General features: G+C 39.3%; 1 protein-coding gene across 1 annotated transcript; it reads left to right on the top strand.

Annotated features, from left to right (window-relative positions):
• The first annotated feature begins 369 nt into the window (after positions 1–369).
• TMEM167A (transmembrane protein 167A) lies at positions 370–18,194 on the top strand. The gene is made up of 4 exons (XM_080924756.1): positions 370–423; positions 7,781–7,890; positions 9,934–9,968; positions 13,294–18,194. Exons 1-4 carry the CDS (start codon positions 421–423, stop codon positions 13,362–13,364), a joined length of 219 nt encoding a protein of 72 aa, XP_080780882.1. The 5' UTR covers positions 370–420; the 3' UTR covers positions 13,365–18,194.
• The last annotated feature ends 2,859 nt before the right edge of the window (positions 18,195–21,053 follow it).

Below are 21,053 nucleotides of genomic sequence, written 5' to 3' on the forward strand. Positions count from 1 at the left end.
ACTGAGCATCTTTAAAGCTAATCGCAGGGAACTACAGGAGGTTGACATAGAAAGGGGAAAAAAGGAACGATCAAGAAAAAATAGCATTGCTTAAGGAAAGACACCACAGCCACTTCCGGGCCCTACCTCTCAGAGACTCCACTTCCGGTCTTCTAAAAAAAAAAAAATTGTGGACACCCAGGGATAAACCTGTGGGCCCAATGAGAGAACCCGCTAATATCGTGGTTTGCGAATCTTCAGCCAAGCCCCACCTCTTCCGGTAAGAGAAGCCTATCACGGAGTCTGAATGGCGCAGCATGGGCGGAGACGTCGTGATAGGCCCAACCGGATCGCTGGAGCGAGCGGGAAGCGCAGCGGGCGTGAATCCTCTTCCGCCCCGGCCCGGAAGGGTGATGTGGCTGGACCAGCACCGGCCTCACTATGGTAAGAACCTGGGCTCCCTGGCCGCGGTTGAGTTTCTCGGTGGGGCTGCGGCTCACGAGGGCTGTGAGGATGGTGCGGGTGCGGTGGGGCGCGGGCGCCTTGGTGCTAGCGTGATTCTCCCGGGACCCGAGGGTCCACAGGCCGGGGGACATGCGGCCTCCGATGCTCAGCCTGGAGCATCAGGCCAACAGTCCTAGGAAGAGCCCGGGTGGTGGAACTCGGCCCCTCGAGAAGAGGCAGATTTTGCTGCCTTGTTTAGTGGAATTGCGGTGGAATTCCATTAAACCGATTGCGATCGGTTGCACATATCTGGACGGATATCCACTTTCAAACGCGGAAGGCTCAGTTTCCACCTTTCCCCCTTTCTTTTATGTGTTCCGTATGTCACCCAGCCTGCAATCTTTCAGTAATAATTAATCTATTGCGGGTTTCTTAACACTAGATCCTACTCCTTCCGTTTTACCTGTTGAATCAATGGCGAGATAGGGCCCTTCCGTCGTTCTTTCAGTTCTAATGAGGCTTCTTTGCAAACGAATGTTTTTAATGATTTGAGTTCCCTATAAAGGTGGATCTGTCTTGTAGGAGCTTAATGTGCTTCCTCATGGTACTGCCTGGCCTGGGCCTTGCTCGCAGACCACTACCCTCATTGGGAGTTCCTGTGAGTGTTTTTATGAATTGTTTAATAATTTAGACCTTAGAAAACCTTGCACTGTAAATCACAAATAGTAACAGCAACAGAGGTCAGGACAAGGAACAGAAAGCCCCTGTGGTCAGGGCATACATAAAATAGACATTAGTTATGATCTTTAAAACTTTGTGAATGCATCTATCTTATCAGAGTTAGGGTAAATGCTAGATCCCCTGCCCTATCACTTAGGTATTTAGCTTTTCTGTTTTACCAAACAACCTATTTTTTCCCCTTGATTGCAAAGTACATTTTTTTCATGTAGGATTTGCTTTTTACCCTTCAGAATATCTTTGGAATTATTTTATCGAAGTGTATCAAGAATTCAATTTTTTAAACTACTAATCAAGTATCGGTTCTACCTTTGGACTAGATAGTTACTGGCACTGCAAAAGATTGATGAACTCTGAACTATGGCTTGACTTGTAACCAAAGTCTGTAGTAGAAAGGAAGTAGATAAGGTCTTTATACACTTGTGAAACAGGACCAGTTAGATGAGATGCAAGTAATCCAGATATGTAATTGACTCTGGTCCTGAAAGACAAGTCATGTGTTCAATCAGTTTTGGTCACTTGTATATGCAGCATGTGTTTGTAATTGCAGGCTAATATTTATCACTATTTCTGTGTTTCTCATAATAGTACATATACACTTCTATCTAATCAAACCTAGTTGGAAGATGCTGATCTGACCTAGGTTTGTCAATGTTGGCCCAGTTTTCAAGTGCACTGTAAATTTTACCATAATTAGGTCAAGGGTGTTGATTCTGTGTTCTCTCTCCTGAGAGAAGAATAAACTACTTTACTTTTTTCTAAAACAAACAAGTATATTTTTCTAAGTAAAAGTGATACTAGCTAGTGTTTTGAATGTTTGTCTTCGGTGTTTAACTCACAATTTTAAAGTACAGAGGAGTTAAACTGGAGAGGTTAATGTCAGTAAAAGTTATTCTAAATATGAGGAATAAATATTTGAAGCCCTAAGACAAAGAACCCCTTACTTACTCATCGAACAAGGTAAACATTTCATATTGCTGATACTAAAACCGAATCTGCACGGAGCCAGCACAATCCAATACTAAAGAAAATATTATAACTTAAGACCTTATCCTTTCTGTAGATTAAGTCTTGACAGTAACCAATCATTGCAAGTGAAAAGTGCCAGTGATTCTTTTTTTAATTTACTTTTGTACTTGTTTATTGTTTGACCCCAGGACCCAATGTTTACAAGTGATTTTTGAAAATTGATTTAAAAGTTCTGCAAACAAATGTCCAGGATGCTTGTATTTCTAATTCTTGAATTATTTCACTACATAATTGTACATTACTTCAGAAAGATGGTCGGGTAGCTAGCTTCTCATCTGACTTCATTATCTCGGCTCTAGCATGGCTGTTCCGAGATCTTGCAAGCTCTGGTTAGTTATGAAGGTCAGGATAGTTACGGTTGGTGATGAGGCTCCAATGGATAGACATAAGTGAAGAGCTTGAGAGAAAATGACTTCGGAGCCACTAACACAGTGGTTTAAAAGGAAGCACAGTTCTGAGTGAACTAAGTTCAAGACAGAGCTTCTATGTCCCACAAGCCTAAGGGTTACTTTTAGTTGTGTTGGTATTCTGTTCCAGTGCATGCCACAGGTAGCCCTGATTGAAGGCAATGCTATTTAATACTTTTTTTATGGAAAGGACACATTTATAGACGTGATAGAGAGAATGTACCTCGTTGGAAAAAAAACACATGAGCATACACAAAAACTTAAATAGAGACTTTGTATCCAAATTATCATTTGGAAGATTATCCTAAAGAACAGAGGGCAGTATGGTTACGAGAACATTTAAAAGAAAGGAAGAGTAGGGTCAGAGCTGCCACAGAAATAATGACTACATGTCAAAATGTCAGGGGTAGGGAGCACTTTAGTAATACAAGGCAGTAATAAATTTGTATTGGTTTATACAAATTTGTAGCAGTTTTAGCAGGATAGGAGCCATATATTTCATTTCATTCATCTAAAGAGATGTGAGCTGACAACAGTTTGGCTAGGACTATTTAGAAACTGCAAAGTTGATCAACCTGTATAGAATGTGGATGAACAGAACTTAGTCAGGACGTGATTCATAAGTTGCTCTGACCCAGCATTTCTGTACCTGCACCAGTGCAAGACTAGCTTCATGTAGCCATTGCCCACCACTTAAAAAAGCTTGGAGACATGTGCCTACAGAGAGGTCTAACAAAGTAATTTTTTCTTACAGATAAGAAATCATAAATCAACAAATGTTGCACTGCCCTAAATTGACAAAAAAAAGAATGAAGATATTCTATGGGAAATGTTGGCTTTGTGTTCTTTATGTCAGCATCCTATTAAAACAAAATCTGTATAAAGCACATTTATGTGTGGAAAGGAGCCAGAGTCTCTTTATGTGTAAGAAGAACAGTGACCATCTTCTAGTTTCCCCAGAGCAGTGGCTCTCAACCTGTGTTCACCACCTCTGTTCACGTGTCAGATATTTACATTTTAGTTCAAAGTGCTAGCAAAGTTACAGAAGTAGCAACAGAAACAGAGTCATGAATGGCGGGTCATCACATGAGAAACTGTCTTAAAAGGTCAGGAAGGCTGAGGACCATTGCTCTAGTAAAGAAAACTGGTCAGAACCTGGTGAAGGGTTTTGTATTTTACTTTGATATCTCTAACTTACCATGGATTTTAAAAGGTTTAAAAAAAAAAAAAAAACCCAAAACTTAGTAATTAGCAGATTAGCACATAAGAGCATATATACTTGTAGTCCCTGGAAAGTTAGCATGTCTTATGACTATTTTAAGGTGTAAAGTAGTTGAGTATCTGAAGTTTTCATTTAGCAAGCTTGCTTACTTAGCTATATGGGGCTCTTGAAAATGTGTGTTCTAGAATGAGTTAGAACAACACACCCTGTTCAAAGTGTGAGCCTCTTCAAAGTTGGGCTCTTCCTAAAATACTGGAGTTACAGGTAGTGCAAGATATGGATACTAGGAAAAATTGCCTTCAGCCTTCGTAGCCTAGGCTGCTCACATAATACAGATATCTTTGTCCTTTACTTTATGTTTCTAAAATGTCTTTGACAAATATAAATTCACCACAGGTAAACTTCTCTTGGATAATTATCAAATTAATACGCTCAATATTCGAATTACCTTGGTTTTTCTCAGTTAACCCCATTAATAAATTGTGCATCTTTCTGTTTTGTTATCAGATGCTTTCTTTGTTTAGCTTCCCATTCTTCCCTTATCAGAGTTTTCATATGGAAAATGATGTTTTTTTTATTTTTTACAAAGTAGTTCTTCTGTTTCTCCTAATTCAGAAACTAGTTTGTACCAGCAGACAGCTATGCTAAGCATTAAGAGGAATATTTTAGTTGACAGGCTGGTGTCCATAACTTAGAAAATACTCCTTTGAACAGTGTAAGTACATCTGACTTTACCATTCATTTGTTTAAATTATAGAGTTCTTAGACCCCAGAACGTTTTATTTACCAAATATTTTGAAATATTTTTGTGTGTAAACAGCTTTCATTTGTAAATGATTGTTCACATATACACAGTCCAGCTAGGCCTGGTGGTGAGTGTTTTATTATGAAAAAATTCAAAGACAGGAAAATAAAAGAAGGGTAAGTGAGCCTTTGTATACTCAGCCTTTTATGTGAAATCTGCTTTCCCTACACACAGTGAGAAACCAACTCAGGTGTCTGCCACTAAGCATGTTTTTAAAGACATTCAGGAGAGAAAAGGAAACTCCATGACACAAATGCTTAATTTACTTAGCTCAGTAGGAAGATGGTGAACCTACAATGCAAACTAACCATTTTGCCCCTGGCATCTCTTGTTTAATATAAGCCTTCTTCCTAAAAATGTCCTCAAGTCCCTGGTGCCAGCATTTTGTTTTTGCTGGAGTCCAGCATATTCATGGCCCTTTGGAATGAAGTCATTTGTGGATTGGCTATGAATTTGCTTTCTTATTAAAGCTTTTTCTTTTGAAACCTGTCTTGGTTCCCAAGGTTCCAGGCCATCTCTTGGAGTGCTACAATATGTTACTGTTGAATTTTGAAAGACATCATTTTCTCACGGGAAGATAATTGCTGTGTGTGTTGTCAGTAATACACAGATGATAGCAACTATGTTAAATATGCAGATAATATTGTGAAAGGATTACCTGGTGAATGTCCGTAACTGTTGTTAGGTGAAAACTCCCAATAAAGGAAGTCATACAGTCTAAGTCTTTAGATCCTTGGTGTCTTAACTTCATTCTCCAGAGTCTGCCCTAAATATACTTACTGTTGTTTGCCCAGGAGGAAGTACAAACAATATATTCACGTATATTCAAATGTTCAAAATGATCTTTGAAAGCAGCCATCATGGTGGTGTTTTCTACTTAATATTCATCAGTTTTACACAGATGCAAACTTAATACCCAAGCTCAAAGCCTGTCCACATTAAATACCACCTTTGCTACATTAGTGAAAAAAAAACTTTGCATAGGGAAACAAGTATTAAAATGGCAGTTATACAGTATTTTTGATCATTTGATTCAACAAAAGAAACACCAGATGAACAAAAACAGAGGTGTGGTGACTCACATCTTTAATCTCAGCACTTGGGAGGCAGAGACAGGCAGATCTCTGAGTTCAAGGCTAGCATAGTCCACACTGAATTCACTGTCGGGCTACAACAGTGAAACTCTCTCTCAAAAAACCAAGTTTTCATTCCTCTCTTCCAGACCATAAAACTCACTAATGAAACCTGTCCACAGGCATCCCTGTTCTCCATTTGCATCACTATTTAGATCTAAGCCTAGGCCAGCTTTGACATCCTTCTGTTTACTCAACACAGTATAATTTGTGTGAGAACCTGAATTCAATCCCCTGTACCTACGTCTTAAAAGTGGATCTATAAGCCCACGTCTGGGACACTCAGAAACTTGATGTCCACCTAGTTCAGCTGAATCAGCAAGGCCCAGTTTTCATGAGGGATCCTACCTTAAAAACCTCCAATCTCTGCCCTCCGCACACGCATGCAAGTATAAATACGAAAGCATGCTGTTGCTAAGTAGTGGGTAATCCTTACTTCTTTTAGCAATGTTTTATTTATAGGAAATATGTAAAAATCATTTTAGTAAGAGCTTTTGTAAGTCTCCTAAATCTACAAAGTGGAAGGTGATTGTTTTGGGTGTTGCTGTCTTTAAGATTTTTCCTTTGATCCTAATGTAGTGTGTTTCTTTTTAAGCTAAGAAATCTGAAGGTTTTGTTCTAGTTCCTATCATGATAGTCTCTTGTGTTGTGTTTCATTTGGTGAATGTGTCTGAAGGCTATTATGTGTGTTGCTACGCACCCTCTACATTTCTTAATTCCCTTACAGCTTATGACCATTTATCACTAGCTTCTGAGGTTTCCACGTACACCTGGTTTATAAGTAGCAGTTTTACCTTTGAAAAGTAATTATGACAGATTTCCTCCTGGTTTTTAAAAAATGCTTCTAAATTATCCAACTTGTTACTGTTGACTGTTACATGGAATTGATGTATTTTATGCATCTGCTTATATATAATAGAACTGTTTTTATGACATACTGTGATATTCTTGCAACTGCTTAGAAGTGTTTTTAGTGGGTCAGCCTTTTGGGTTTGTGCTGCGCTTCACACGTGGAGCCAGATGTTAGCGGCAGTCTGACACTATAGCGTTCACACTTAAGGTGTGACTTTTATAATCAAAGTCTATTGCTGTGGAAAGCATAGAGAAGAGATGCCCAAGAGAAAGCTTGCCTGTTCACCCGCAATCCCAGCCCTTGGTAAGCAAATGCAGCGGGTCTCTAGTTCAGGAGTGGTCTGGCCCATTTTAGAAAAGAAAAGAACATATATGAAATAGAGGGAGGGCTGGTGGGTTCCAGGAGATGTCTGACAAGGCTGAGCTGAGAGTCTGGAGAGGGCTCAGCAGTTGAGAGCACTTGCACTTGAATATTGAAGAGTGAGCCAATCTCCTGGGGTTTTTTGGTTTGTTTGTTTTTTGTTTTTTACAATTTGAAGCGTATGATTTTCTGTTTGCCTATTCAAATTTATACCTCTTAGGATTCCTATTTTAACTTTAGAATGGAAGGAGCTCTTACATAACAAATAACAGTGAAAAGAAAAGCAGGTGCTTTTCTTTCACCAATGTCTAATAATCTTAGTAGTTGTCAGGGCCAGGAACATGATCTCATAACTTAAAACATGGTTATCCCGGGCAAAGAGTTTGCTTGAAAGAAACTTTAGTCAGTATTTAATCATTCTCCTTGGCTCTGCCCAGGTCTGTAAATCCCAGATGAACACTGATAGGGCAGTGATTGCACTGGGGTCAGAGAGCCAGACACTAAGTGTGTGGAGGCCACACTGTTATGTCTCGGACTCTGCCTACCTTGAACATTCTGCGCTAATTATATACTGAGTCCACTTTTCTTGGATGTTTTGAATCCAAGTTCACGACTTTACATTTACTACTGTATCTCCTGCATTCCCTGCCGTAGAGAATGGAAAGAAAGTGGACTTTAGAGACTTCATGATGCTAGATCACATGTTGTACGACATCCTGTTTGCCCGTGATGCAGAATTGTCTGACATTTTTTGCAAAGGAAGTTTCTCTTGTGATATTAATTTGTTTTTTTTTTTTTTTCTCTTTGTAGTCTGCCATTTTCAATTTTCAGAGTCTGTTGACTGTAATCTTGCTGCTTATATGTACGTGTGCTTATATCCGATCCCTGGCACCCAGCGTCCTGGACAGAAATAAAACTGGGTATGTTGCAAGTAATAATCAGCGAATTGACAGTTCTCATCAACATCAAATGCAAATTACTGACATCACTAGGCCGCTTAATTCTATGTATAACAGTTTTCAGTAATTCTTTACCTTTTCTATCCGTTTTTATAGCAGTGCCCTGATAACCTCAGAAACACAGTTTTCCCCATATTACCCTTTTTGAGCTATTATACATGATTTCTTGCATTTTATTCTAGTTGATTAATAATGTGGAATTATATCTAAGGCCTGATAAATAGGAGCTCATCATAAAAAATAATCACTATAAAATTATAATCGAGTATTTTTACTTTTCCAGTACTGTCATGGGATTTTTTTTTCCTTCAAAGGAAGCTGCATGTGGACATGTCTGCCCCTCTTCTCTTGGGGAGTAGGAATGTGTCCGTAACATGCTACAGTGAAGAAGGAGTTCTCAGGGCTGCCAACCTTCCAGTAGAGGTTGAGTAGTAGTATATTTCTCCTACATTAAAGGCCCCTAACGGGGTTTCTGTTTTTATATTTCAGAGATTCTTTTTCCTTTACATGTTTTCTCTGAGACTTATAAATTTGTAATTGTCTACACCAGGTTAGATAGAGACCCCTGGATATCTGGTGGAATACGTTTTTCATGACTTCATTATTTAAATTTCACTTCCTTTTCTGATGATTGAAATGGTCTCGATCAGGGCAGTACTGGAAAATTGCTTTTTAGGTTTTTTTCGTAGTTTCCTAGGTCTAGCAGCACTGTCACCGGGTGCATATGCATTCAAGCCATAGAAATTAAATACCAGATTACAGTAGGTTTTAGCGACTAACGAAGTTCATTAATATATATATTACTCAACCAGGGTAGCTTTAAATCATTAGTGTTTATTGTGAGCCCTAGGTGACCACAGTTCATTGACTCATTGACTCTTTGTTGAATAAGCGAATTCTGAGTAACATTGTCACCTGTGCCTTTGGTCCTAACATTACTCAGCATCGCACATGTTACTGCTCTAAAGACTATAATCATTGATTCATTCATCCCTTATAAAATTCTCTGAGCGTAGACTCTGTTATTAAAGAGAGAAAGGACCTCCTCCCGGTAACTCAGTAAGTAGGACTGAGTTAAAGCACACTTTGGCACTGTTAATAGCTTAGGTCATTTGCCTATTATAAATATCCCTGAAATTTAGTCTGTGATTTTTATTGAGCCAATCCTAATATAAGAAATATGTAAGGTTGATTTGCCTTAACTAGTACTCTTATTATAAATATAGTTATAAAAATATGTAAACATAGTTATATGTATAACATCTCAGACAAACAAAATGGTGTCTGCTGTTTGGATAGCTTTTCTGTTGATGGCTCATTTACCAAAGCTGTTGCTTTTTTTGTATCCCGCATAAATATGTCCATATATGTACATGCATTTAATTTATAATGTTTTATTTGTGGAATTAAAGCATCTTTATTTTAATTATCATTTCTGGAATATGTGTTTTGTCACATTTAATACGTTCAGACACTTGTCACCTAAATTAAAATTTTCATTATATTAACAATGTAGCTGCACATTTCTGTAGATTTCCTTATTGACTAGCACAGGTAAGAACTGCCCCTAGACTATACAGTTACAGATAATGAAACAGAGCTATGATCTGCAAGAAATAAATCTAGTATATTACAAAACTCATCATTTTCATTTTCTCAAAATCAGTACTCAAATGGACATGTAATATTTCCGACTTCTAAAATGTTGAGAAACTTGAAGTTAAATGAATGAATTGACTGACTCCTTATATAAATTTTAGCCACGCACATTGATCTACCCTCACTGTGACCTAAGATACACATATTCCACTTTCTGTTTGGGGCTGGTTCCCAGTGCATCCTGTTCTGTGCTCATAAATGAGTGGTGGCTCAGGTCAGACGAGCACTTTTCTGATGTGTAGCAAAGATCACAGCTTAAAACCTAGAAACAGAGTGAATGTTCTCTGTGATGGAAACACATCATTGGCTTTCTCATTGTTTCTGTTCTTCTTTCCTGCTGTGCAGACTACTGGGAATATTTTGGAAGTGTGCCCGAATTGGTAAGTGTCCGATCTGCTCTCCATCCTTGTCCTCGGCGCGACAGTATTGGCCCTTTGTTTCCACTGTACTCGTGGCAATCCGATGTCTGATTCACAAGTGCAGGATTCTCAATTCAGTATGCTTTTTTTGCAAGGGTTCACTGAATCTACTAATTGTTTTTCTTTCTACTACTTAAAATTAATGTGATTGGAGACTGCCATATTTTATTAATAGGGAGATGGGAAAAAATAGAAGAAAACGTACATTTCTGGACTTGGAGCAAATTTAGACAGTGTCTGTAATACGTGTTCATACCATGCCCTTCTGGATCGTGTGCTATTTTGTTAATTTATAAATCAGGATTTGGAAACATTTGATGCATTTTTTTTTATTTTTATTTTGCATGAGGGTGAAGGTGCACATCCCATAATTTACATGTGAAATTCAGAGTACATCTTGTAATGGTTACTTTTCTCCTTACAACACATGGTTACTGAAGAGGTTTGTGTGGCACTTGTCTGGCACTTACTTGTCTGGCACTCAGTCAGGAATAATGGCAGCAAAGCCTAAAATAACAGAAGAAATCTTGAAAAGGAACCAGTAGATACCACAACCAGTGCCTAATGCTCATAAGTGTAAACCAAACTGCCGAGGAGACGGGTCACCCTGAAAAAAGAACTGTCTGTTCAGGAGTATTGCTAAGAACAAGGTAATTGAGAACCTGAGTGTACTGCAGAGAGACGTGGTAGAGGACAAGTTTCCATCTTCCTTACATAACACTGCTAACTCGTAAAGAAAGCATTGAGATGGCATTGGTCCATTTTATGTACAAATTAGGCGTGTGAACAATTTTTTGTGGTAGCCAACCAAGTGCCCTTTCGTTTGTGGTCCGTTTTTCTAACTATAAATGCCTTTTTTTTTTTTTTTTTTTTTCATTTGTTTATATCCCCCTCCCTAAGTGTTCCTCCTTGCATGTATCTGAAAGCATTTGCTTAAACTCTATGATTTGGAAACACTGGTGCTAATATGCTTTTTTTTCAGGCACCTGCTTCTCTCTACTCTTGACACACACAAAGAGAAGCTTTTCCCCCCTAAGAAGAATAGCTGAGATTTTCATGGGGTAGAGCTGGTCAGATCTTAGCTTGTTACAGATCAAATGACAGCAGCCATCTCACATTCACTTGCTTCACCAGACAAGGAGTCGCATCCTTACTCAAGCTCAACAAAGCCATTTATTTAGCTCTACCACATGGCGATCTCTAAGTAAATGAAAAACATGAAAACGAAGCCCATCTGTAAATTATAGCATTCTAAGTCATAAGATGAGGAAGGACCTTCCTCAAGAATTAATACTGAGCAGATGGGAACTCAGTACAGGGATAATTGCTCCCTTTGGGTGTTTACTGTGACAATGCTAAGAGGTGAGCATTCCAGCCCTGAAAAGAGTAACGTGCTTTTATAAGAGCTACATAGGTTTATGGGTCAGTGGGTGCTTCATGAGACTTTAGCCCTAATTAATGAATTACCATTGTGATCCAGAGTGCTGGGTTTTTTAATGATTTTTTTTTTCATTTGAACTGATGTTACTCTAATACCTTTTCATTATATATCCTCCTTTACTAGAAGGCAGTCTGTTAAATGTCTATTGAGAGGAGGGGGTGGGGCAAAGGTAAATAAAACTTTTCAAAATACCAAGTCTGTATTTTTTGTTTTCTTTTGGAATATTTGTTGGTTTGGTTTAGTTTGTTTTGGTTTAGATTCGAAGACAGGATCTCAGTTTTGTGGACCACATTGACTGAGGGATTTCTGGAGGATGGAATTGTAACCACTGATTGCATGCCTGGCTAAATATCTGCTTCTTCAATATATGTGATATTGTCTGTGATTTTTGGCATTTATCTGACACATGTATAAATATGATAATGTATCAATGTAGGCTCAATGGAGAAGTTCTTAGCACAAAATGAGTTTGAGAATTTTAGTTAAAGAGGGAAGTCCAGGTTGACAAGCCAGGTAAGTGAACGAACATCTAAGGTGAGATTAGGAGCTGGGTTACAGGGAATGGAATTTAGAGAGCACAGGCGAACCAAAATGAGACTGTCAGAGCCATCTCTCGTAGGCTTACAGAGGATCCAGATGTTACACAGCTGTTTCTGTGTGACTCCTTTCTTTCTTAAGCCTGGTACCCTTGGAATTAGTACAGCTGCTTAAGAAACAACAACAATTAAAATGAGTTGAATTCCCATACATGGTCTTTGTACTGGCAAGATATTTTTCTCAAGCTAACATCAGATCTGGATCAGGCGAATGAAAGCTTCCAAATGTAGCCACTCTTAAACTAGTGTGGAATTGACTCTTTATAGTAGTTTTGATTTTAATTTATTGAAATACTGAGATCTTAGAAACTGTCTGAATGTGGAGATAACACAATATTTCAGACTTCAGAGAATTTCTAAATATTTTAGGAATTCTCAACCAAAGATATTTAGACAGATATTCTAAAATCTCCCAAATGAAGTACTTCTCATCCCAACCATATGAAAGTCTGACTGTAAACGTCGCCATACCGTATCTGTATCACAAGTAGTCTTTTGGGGGGAGAAGAGAAAGGGAAACTGATGCTTATTTGTTTAAGTGAGTAATATTGGCTATTAGCTGTCTAGCTTGTTTTCACATACAAGTGCTTCCTAAACTCAACAAGTGTCATGAACTCTACCACAATATAAAGAAGATATTGTTCAGTGCTATATAGTAGATTCCTGTGTAGAAGTAGAAATTGCTTTTATCTCAGGAAAAGAGCCAACTTGCCTTTGGCTCTGAGTTGCTGCAAAGCATCCCCATGACTCTAGGGGCACATCATTGGTGCTTTTGGGTACACGCATCATAAATGGCATTGATTTAGCAGCCAGCTGTGTCCAGCCAGCCCTTTTACATTGAAACAGACATTGACATCTACATAGTTCACACTTGAAAAAGACTAATTAGCATTAGAATATCTCATGTGCCAGCGAATGGTTCAGCAGGAAAAGGCACTAGCCTCCTACCCTGAGTTCAGTATCTAACATTCATATAAGGTCGGAAAGAAAGAGCCCAGTTTGTAGTTGTCCTCTAACCTCCACATGTGCACTGTGGCATGGTCACTCACATGGATACAACACATGATAAGAATGGGTTTGGTTTCCAATCCCTTTTTCAAGCTTATTGCCTTGTGTTGCGTTGCAGTTTTAATGCACCTTATTTTTTGTTGCCTCTGGGTCCTTGTTTTCCCCTCTTTCAGTAGTAGCCTTATCATATCCATATTAGTCATTCACACAACCAAGAGGAATGTCTCGTTTTCTTCAACAGGTGAACGCAAGAGTCCTTACGTCGCCATATGCTGTATAGTGATGGCCTTCAGCATCCTCTTCTTACAGTAGCTTTGGAAACCACCAGCATGTGTTGCCCTCAGACTGTACACAAGGACTTGCCTCCAGAAAATAACGGGAAGAATGGTTAAGCCATTTGTCTCTGAACATGGAATGAGATACGTTTCAAGATGCGGTTCTCTATTTTTGTGCTATTGGACCAATGAACTGTATGAATAATTCAGATGTAACAGTTTAATACACAGGAATGTGATTGTAGCCATCAACCTCGGTCTCTCACTCCAGTATTACACTCTGTTATGTCAGAACCACTTTTCCTAAGGTTCTTGAGGCATGAAGTAGAAACCCAGTGGCAAATTCCACAGGCTCGTTTGACTAGGGCTTCAAAATAATGTCTTCACAGAATGATACCTTCTAGTGACTGGCCTATTTTTATTGAGAAAAAAAACTGTTCTATTTTTGTTGTTACTGTTCTTACGGATTGCATTCATATTTAAACCCTTTTGATTGCTAACCAGAGCACCTCTATTGGCAAATTCTGTAGTTTATTACAGGTGTTTAACATATTTTAAACAACACTATTTCTTTAATTAGCATGAGTTGGGCTTCTCGTCACAGAGATATCGCTGCCATCTTATGAAGAAGAGTATCTTAGAGTGAAGAGAGCAGCAGGTAGAAGGACGATTGAACAGCATCATCTGTTTCTCCTCTGTAGTGTCAAGTCTTTCAAATAGAACATCCATTGCAGCTCCCCAAGCGTGTTAGTTGTCTAGTTTATGTCCCGTCAGCTTAAACTGGAGTCTCTTTTGTAACTTTGTAGGTGGTAAACAGATCTCATATCTGCTTGTTCTGGGTCCCGTGCTCAGAGTGTGTTTCAGCTGTGACACGGAATGAACAGACTCAATGACGTATACATATCAAGGGACACTTACAAGTTTGTCCAACATTTCTTTGGTTCAGCTAAAAGTCAGTTGCTATTTCAAAGCAAAGAGGAATTAAATCCTAGCTGAAAACACTTCTATACATAGCATTTATTAATTAATTACTGGGTTTGACTGCTCCTTTAAAAGCTTTAAAAAAAAAAAAACTTAAAAGTGAAGTTTCTATAAAAGCAAAGCATTGAACATGAAGCCTTGTAAAGGAGTATATCACTGTGTAGCCCAAATGGCCGCCAGAGCTAGCTAGACCACCAGCTTTGAAATAGTGCTCAAGGCTGTGTGGATTACAGTCTTGTCTAACATCTAGGTAAGATTGCTTGCTATTTTTTAGGGGTTGCTTGTTCTCCAAAAGATCTTTGGAGTGCCTATATTTAGTTAAAACTGGTCTATTTTACTATGAATGCAAAATCAGGTTATGATAATTACTCTGCTCTGAACTTCACCATGGACTTTGTATTAGATCAAGGATTTTCACTGTGTCCCAAAAGTAGAACTCCCTCCTCAGCATGTTTGTGCACAGTAAGTAGTCAGCTTTCACGGTTTGCTTTCTGGGTGGCCATCTGTTCATCTCCACTACCAACTGAAGTTTCCAGAAATGTCAACATTTTTTTCTAAGTTAGCATACATCTCATATAAAAATGGAGAGAATAAAGAGTTGTCTAATATGTTCTTTTTTGACTAGTTTGACATTTTAGACAATGTAGGTAGAAATTAGAGGAAGGCATAGTGAGCTTGAAACATCCATAGTAACATAAAAGTTAACAGTATGTAGATACTGAGCAGTCTGGACAAGTGTTTCTAGCCTCCACCACCCTGATCTTTTATAAAGTACAGGCTCTTTCAGGGTTTAGGGAAACTGAAGGCAATTCGCCTTTTTGATATGCAAACACTGGGTCTGTTGGGAGGTGTGAAGCCCACAGAATATTCAGCTGTCTTTGTTAGTGGGGTGTGGAGGAGCCATAAAGCACTCCAGGCAGCTGCCGTCTGCACAGGCTGTAAACACATAGCTTAGGAGTCAAGGAGCACAGATACCCAGGTCTGGCAAGGTCCAGATGTTCTCCCTAGCTACTGTGTTGGCTCTAGAATCTTGAATCCATGTCTCCAGATTTGTTTAGTGTTGGCGTTTGGTCCCTGATTAGCTTCATCTGTGTCACTGACAGGGCAGGGAAACGTGTCTTGCTTCTAGGTAGTCTTGCAAGATGCTCAAAAGGCCACATGTCAGACTGATCTTAATAGTTTTAAAAAGTAAAAATTAGAATCCAGTGTCTGGCTGATAACTTTTCTACCTATGTTGGAAACTACCATACATGTTTCAATTCAAGGTGTTTCCTGCTGGGCTTAGTAAGAATATTTATAAACTTATAATAAAATTGTTCATCTTCTTAATAAAATTCTCTTGTACCACAGGTTGACACAAACTTCCACAAATTAACTTTTCCAAGTTTTCAAAGTCAAACAAGTCTTTGCTTCCATTTGTGAAAATTACCTAATACTTGTAAATAATATTTTTCAGGAAACATTTACACAGTTGGTAAGGCATGTGACCATTGAAAATAGATGACTAGTTGCTCTGTATTCATAATGTGCATAAGAGATGAAAATTAATGTCTATGAAGTATAATGTGCTAACACCTGTTATTGAGATAATCCCAAGATTCTAGAAGAAAAAGAAATGAAGTGATGATTCATTGCAGGTAGGACTTCTCAGAGAGCATGGATTAAACAACTTGACAGTGTTGTCTTGAAAATACAGTTGTGTTAGTTCTGTGTCCCTTAGTTTGTTGTGGCACATGTGAAGTATGGCATGGCCATACAGGTGGATAGATGTTATGTCCTGGTCAGACGTGTATTTTTACCTACCTCAAAACTGAAGTTGATGCTTTTCCCCTCCTGCCTCACAAATCCTTCAGGAGGATAATAAAATCACCCTTGGTTTATGAGCGAGCAAAGTTGACAAAGGAATTCACTAGTAGATTCTCCTGAGTCACTTGTAAACATTGTAGAGGCAACTGGCCAGTCAAGGCTGTGTTTTCAGAAACTGTAAACTCCCATATTCTATCTGCTAAAAGCAGCCCCAGCAGTTCAAAGAAACACCCATCCTCAAAGTACACTGTTTACATTTCCTGGACATACAGAAAATATGTTTACTTATCAAGAAGGTAGGTTCCACACAAAACTTTGAGAAGTTACTCCATCCTTGCAATCTAAAAGCATGAATGGAAAGTTCTTAGGGGCTGTTCTTCCTTTGGAGTCATGTAATAATCAATGTTCTCACAATGGTGCTAGCCAGTCCCTTGTTACAGGGAATTGTGACTAACCTCTGAGAAATAACTTCATGTCATTTCCACTTTGCCCTACACTAATTCCTAGATAGTCTGAAAGGCCATTTCAGTACCTTTTGGAGAAAGAACTGTATGTAGTTCATGTTTAAAAGAAGTAATCATCCTAGTCTCTGGTTAGTTGGTATGTCTGCTATTTAATAAAAAAATAAGAAGAAGAAGAAAAAAAAAGAACTGTCAAAGCCTCTAGTTTTGTCATATCACATTAAAAGAGCAGCAGTACGAAAGCTTAGAGGGTGACTAGAGTAGCTACTATCTCCATGTGTGACTTGCCAAGATAAATCTGGAGGTGATGCTTTTATTGTTTGGTATTTTAAGACTACCCACTCAGTCTCATTTCTGCTTCTTTACAAACCCTAGCGATCTAAAGTAATGGCTTCTGTGTTACTGTGACCATGATAGCATAGAGGAGCAAAGGGGAGGTTTGTGGGGTGTTTGTTCTCCCTCTAGACATATTGGAGTTTCCCTAGAAACATTTGGGAGGGACTCAAAGCTATGATGAACCAAGAAGCTGAGAAGAAGGCCGGAAGCTACGAAATCAGCTAAATGTTTAACTTTGAAAGGCCCTCCCCTAGAAACCTACTTCTGAGCAGGCCTTACTTCCAAAAAGATGTTTTACCTAAGCAGTGAGGAGCATGACTGGCTTCTCCTCGGCTTTCATTTGAGAATATAAAGTGAGTGGGATAACAGTATTGTGGCCACTTAGTATGTTGCGTACCTTCCTTATTATGATGTGGAGGCTTTCAGTTGATTTTAAAATAATTATTATTTATTTCAAATGAACTCTAAATGACATTAAAATAGACCATTAAGCTTAACATAGGCAGGGAAGGAAAACCATTCAGAGGGTGTATGTACTTGGTTCACCAAAACTATATTGGGGGGGTAGGGATAAGAAAAGGTAAAGATCTAAGTATTGGAAGGTAAAGTGAGTTATTTTAACATGAAAACACTCAAGGACGAGGTAATAGCCAGATACTACCGTTACAGCTTTATTTGACAAGGAAAGTAGCCTGAAGCAAAAGTGTAGAGATTGAGCATCTGTTGCTAAGTGCTCAAACCTGGACTTTGTCAGCCTCTTTCAACATCCTAAACTACTCACCGTAGGCTAAATACTGGGAAAGTGGTGTGTAGAGATTAAACTGTTTAAAAGAAATAAATGTTTAAGGCTTAAAACTTGAAGCAGGCTGACACTGTAGCAAGATCTCTGTGTACTATCCAAATGTTGGAACTGGTCCGCAAGCCCACAGTGATATGGAAAGATTGGGACTTGGAAATTTTAAAGTTAAAGAAATAATGAAAATCCATCAGCATGCTGAAAGGACTCTCTGAAAGCATAGTTTTCTATGATTACTTGCTTGAAATCTTGTTTGTTTATTTTTTTAACTAAATGTTACAAGTAAGGCCTTGAATGATAACCAGTAAAGCAAGTTAAATTTACAATATGAAATTAAAGTTGCACATCAAAGAATAATAAAGCTAGATGGGTTTTCTGAATACTTGGATTTATGAGGAAACACTCGGATCTTTTAGTGGGGCCATTGTTCTTGCCTTTTCATAAATCAACATTCGAAGTCTGGTCATGGTTCTAAATAAATGTAGTCGAAGGATTCTTTTCAGTATTTCAGTCACAACTTATCTTTTCAGAAATCCACTTTAATGTCTCAGCAGGTAACAGGGAAGGAAGGAAAGAAAGGAAGAAAGAAAGTGTGACACACTGTATTTATCCTCCAGTCCCTAAGTGCTTAAGATGACCTGTCCCTAAAGTCCAGGGATAAGTGGTAAAGTTGAGGATAATCTTCAGGACATCAGAGAATGAAAACTAATACCTTATTAACAACCCAGAAGCGAGGGTACTCAGTATATCCCATTCCATTCATAGGTGACCTGCATTTGATAACTTTCGTATAACAGATATGCCAGGCACTACTACCATCAAAATAGTCTCTGTAGAATAAAACAAATACAGCTCGGGTAACCTAGGTTTTAATTGAGACCAAAATCAGGAGAGTGGGCAGACAAAAAGCATACACAACCCCTAGTGAAGACCAAAGAGGATTTGAGATAATTTACATGGGGTATTCAAAGAAGTCTAGTGGAAGAATTTGATGGGCAGGCTAAGAACTGCAGATAAAGATGATAACCACAGGAATGGTATTAGTCAAAAGACTAAGAATTGAGGTACTAGAGAAATAGAGAACTAATAAAGAATTAAACATAATGAGTTATGCAAAGTGATGGAAAAGGCTGGCTCAGTTATGCAGTGGGTTTAGTGGTAGGGGTTTGTATGGTACAATCACTGTCTAATGTTGGAACTATACATATTTAAGGATGAACTGAAACCACTTTTTGCTCTTATCTGGCCTTCATACCACAGATGTTCTTAGGACAGAAGCCAGCACCCTTTGTATTAAAGTTGACCAGATCTGGCCTACCAGTCAGCTAAAAGGACCAAAGGGAAGATAGAATTATTGCAGGCTCAAGTGTCTCCTCACGACGATTATGGTAACTGAAGATCTGTGGCATTGTGTGCAAGCTGCTTCATCTTGCTGAACACATTTTATATACTGCTGGGTCCATACTATTCTGAGCTCTAAAAAGAAGGCAATTGTAGAAACATACTGCTTAGCCAAGTTGACAGATTATATAGCCACCGAGAGTGCCACTTTAATCTCATCTTTTAGTATTAAATTCTTGCCTCCCTTCTGGTATCACCAATCTGAAACTGTTCTCCGTTGTGGTACCTCTACCTCTCCCATCCACGTGTGTGAATTCATCCTCACAGACAGCCCCACATGCTGAATTCAGATGACACACGCCTCCTTCTGGGCCTCCAGAACTCTGAAGAGAACATTCTGCCCTCCAAAAGCACACAGAGTTACCGTGGAGGAGCTAGCACGCTGCTATCATTACTTAGATGAAGAAAAACACTGTAGACAAGATGAAAGCGCTAATAAAAATGTGTTCTTAGTCCTGATTCTAAACCTTTCGCAGCTGGGCCTTCCCGCTTGGAATAATGTTGCATAAGTAACCCAGCCAGGAAACGGGGGCTGTGAAAAAGTCTAACGGAGTGATAGATGAGCTTAGATGAGCTGAGACATGCTGCTCATCACACCCGGTGGAGTTACAAGGAAGTGAGTGGTCGCCGGAAGGTACTGGTGAACTGGTGTTGGCATGTGCCATCAGCAGCTGCAGAGTGTTACCTGGGCCATGTGTCACCCATTCCCCATTGACTTCCTTTCAAAGTGTCTTTTGAAACAGTCCGTCTATCCCATGGGGACCTTTTCTGCTCCATCCAGATCTGTCATCTTTTTGTCATGGAAGTCTGAGAAAACGATGGCTGTCAGAAAATAAATATTACCTTTAAAAACCAAGTTGTATTTGTACATAATTTTAAAAGCAACTGCCCTGTGTGTATTCTCTTATCCACATAACCTAGCCAAAACTCGTGACACATTTTTTTTTTTTTTTACTCCTACATTCTTCTTTAAATAAAGCACATGTAGTTACAGACACAAATGGCAAAAGATGCATGAGAATGAGGAATAGGCTTTTGGCCTAAAAGGGTAAATGCAGCTCCTTTTCTTGTGCATGAGGCAGCGTGGCAGCAGGAAACCGCAGGTCCAGAGGTAAGTAGAATTTAGAAACAAGTCTCATCTTCACCACGAGTTTGGATACGGTCATAACACCCCCCCCCCCCACACACATGAACCCTGATGAGAATCCTGGATTTATAGGAAGTATTGCTATTCACTGGTCTCTACTTCTGCTTCCCAGCACTTTCTTAATTGTGGACAAAGAGCTCTTGGAGAAAAAACAGTGTGTGTGTGTGTGTGTGTGTGTGCGCGCGCGCGCGCGCGCATGCATGTGACCCTTCCTGGTTTCCCCTCTGCTTACACCCTATCCCATCCCCTCTCCTCCCTGCTTCTATGAGGAAGCTCACCCACCCACCAACTCCTGCCTCACCACCAAAGGCCTCTCCCCCCATTGATGCCAGAGAATGCCATCCTCTGCTGCATATGCACCTGGGGCCATTGGCCTCTCCATGTGAACTCATTGGTTGGTGTTTTAGTCCCTGAGAGCTTTGGAGGGTTTGGTTAGTTGATAATTTTGTTCTTCCCATGGGGTTGCAGACCCTTTCAGCTCCTTCATTCCTTTCTCTAGCTAGGGGTCCCCATGTTCAGTCCAATGGTTAGCTGCAAGCATCCTCTGTATCAGTATGGCTCTGGCAGAGCCTCTTAGGAGGCATGCATATCAGGTTCCTGCCAGTAAGCACTACTTGGCATCAACAAAAAAATGTGGGTTTAGTGGCTGCATATAGAGTGGATCCCCAGGTGAGGCAGTCTCTGGATGATCTTTTCTCCAATCCCTGCACCACTATTTGTCCCTTTATTTCCTCCCATGAGTGTTTTGTTCTCCCTTCTAAGAAGGACCAGGGCATCCAGATTCTGACCTTCCTTCAC

This window comes from Micromys minutus (genome assembly GCF_963924665.1).
Source record: "Micromys minutus genome assembly, chromosome: 11".
NCBI lineage: Eukaryota > Metazoa > Chordata > Mammalia > Rodentia > Muridae > Micromys > Micromys minutus.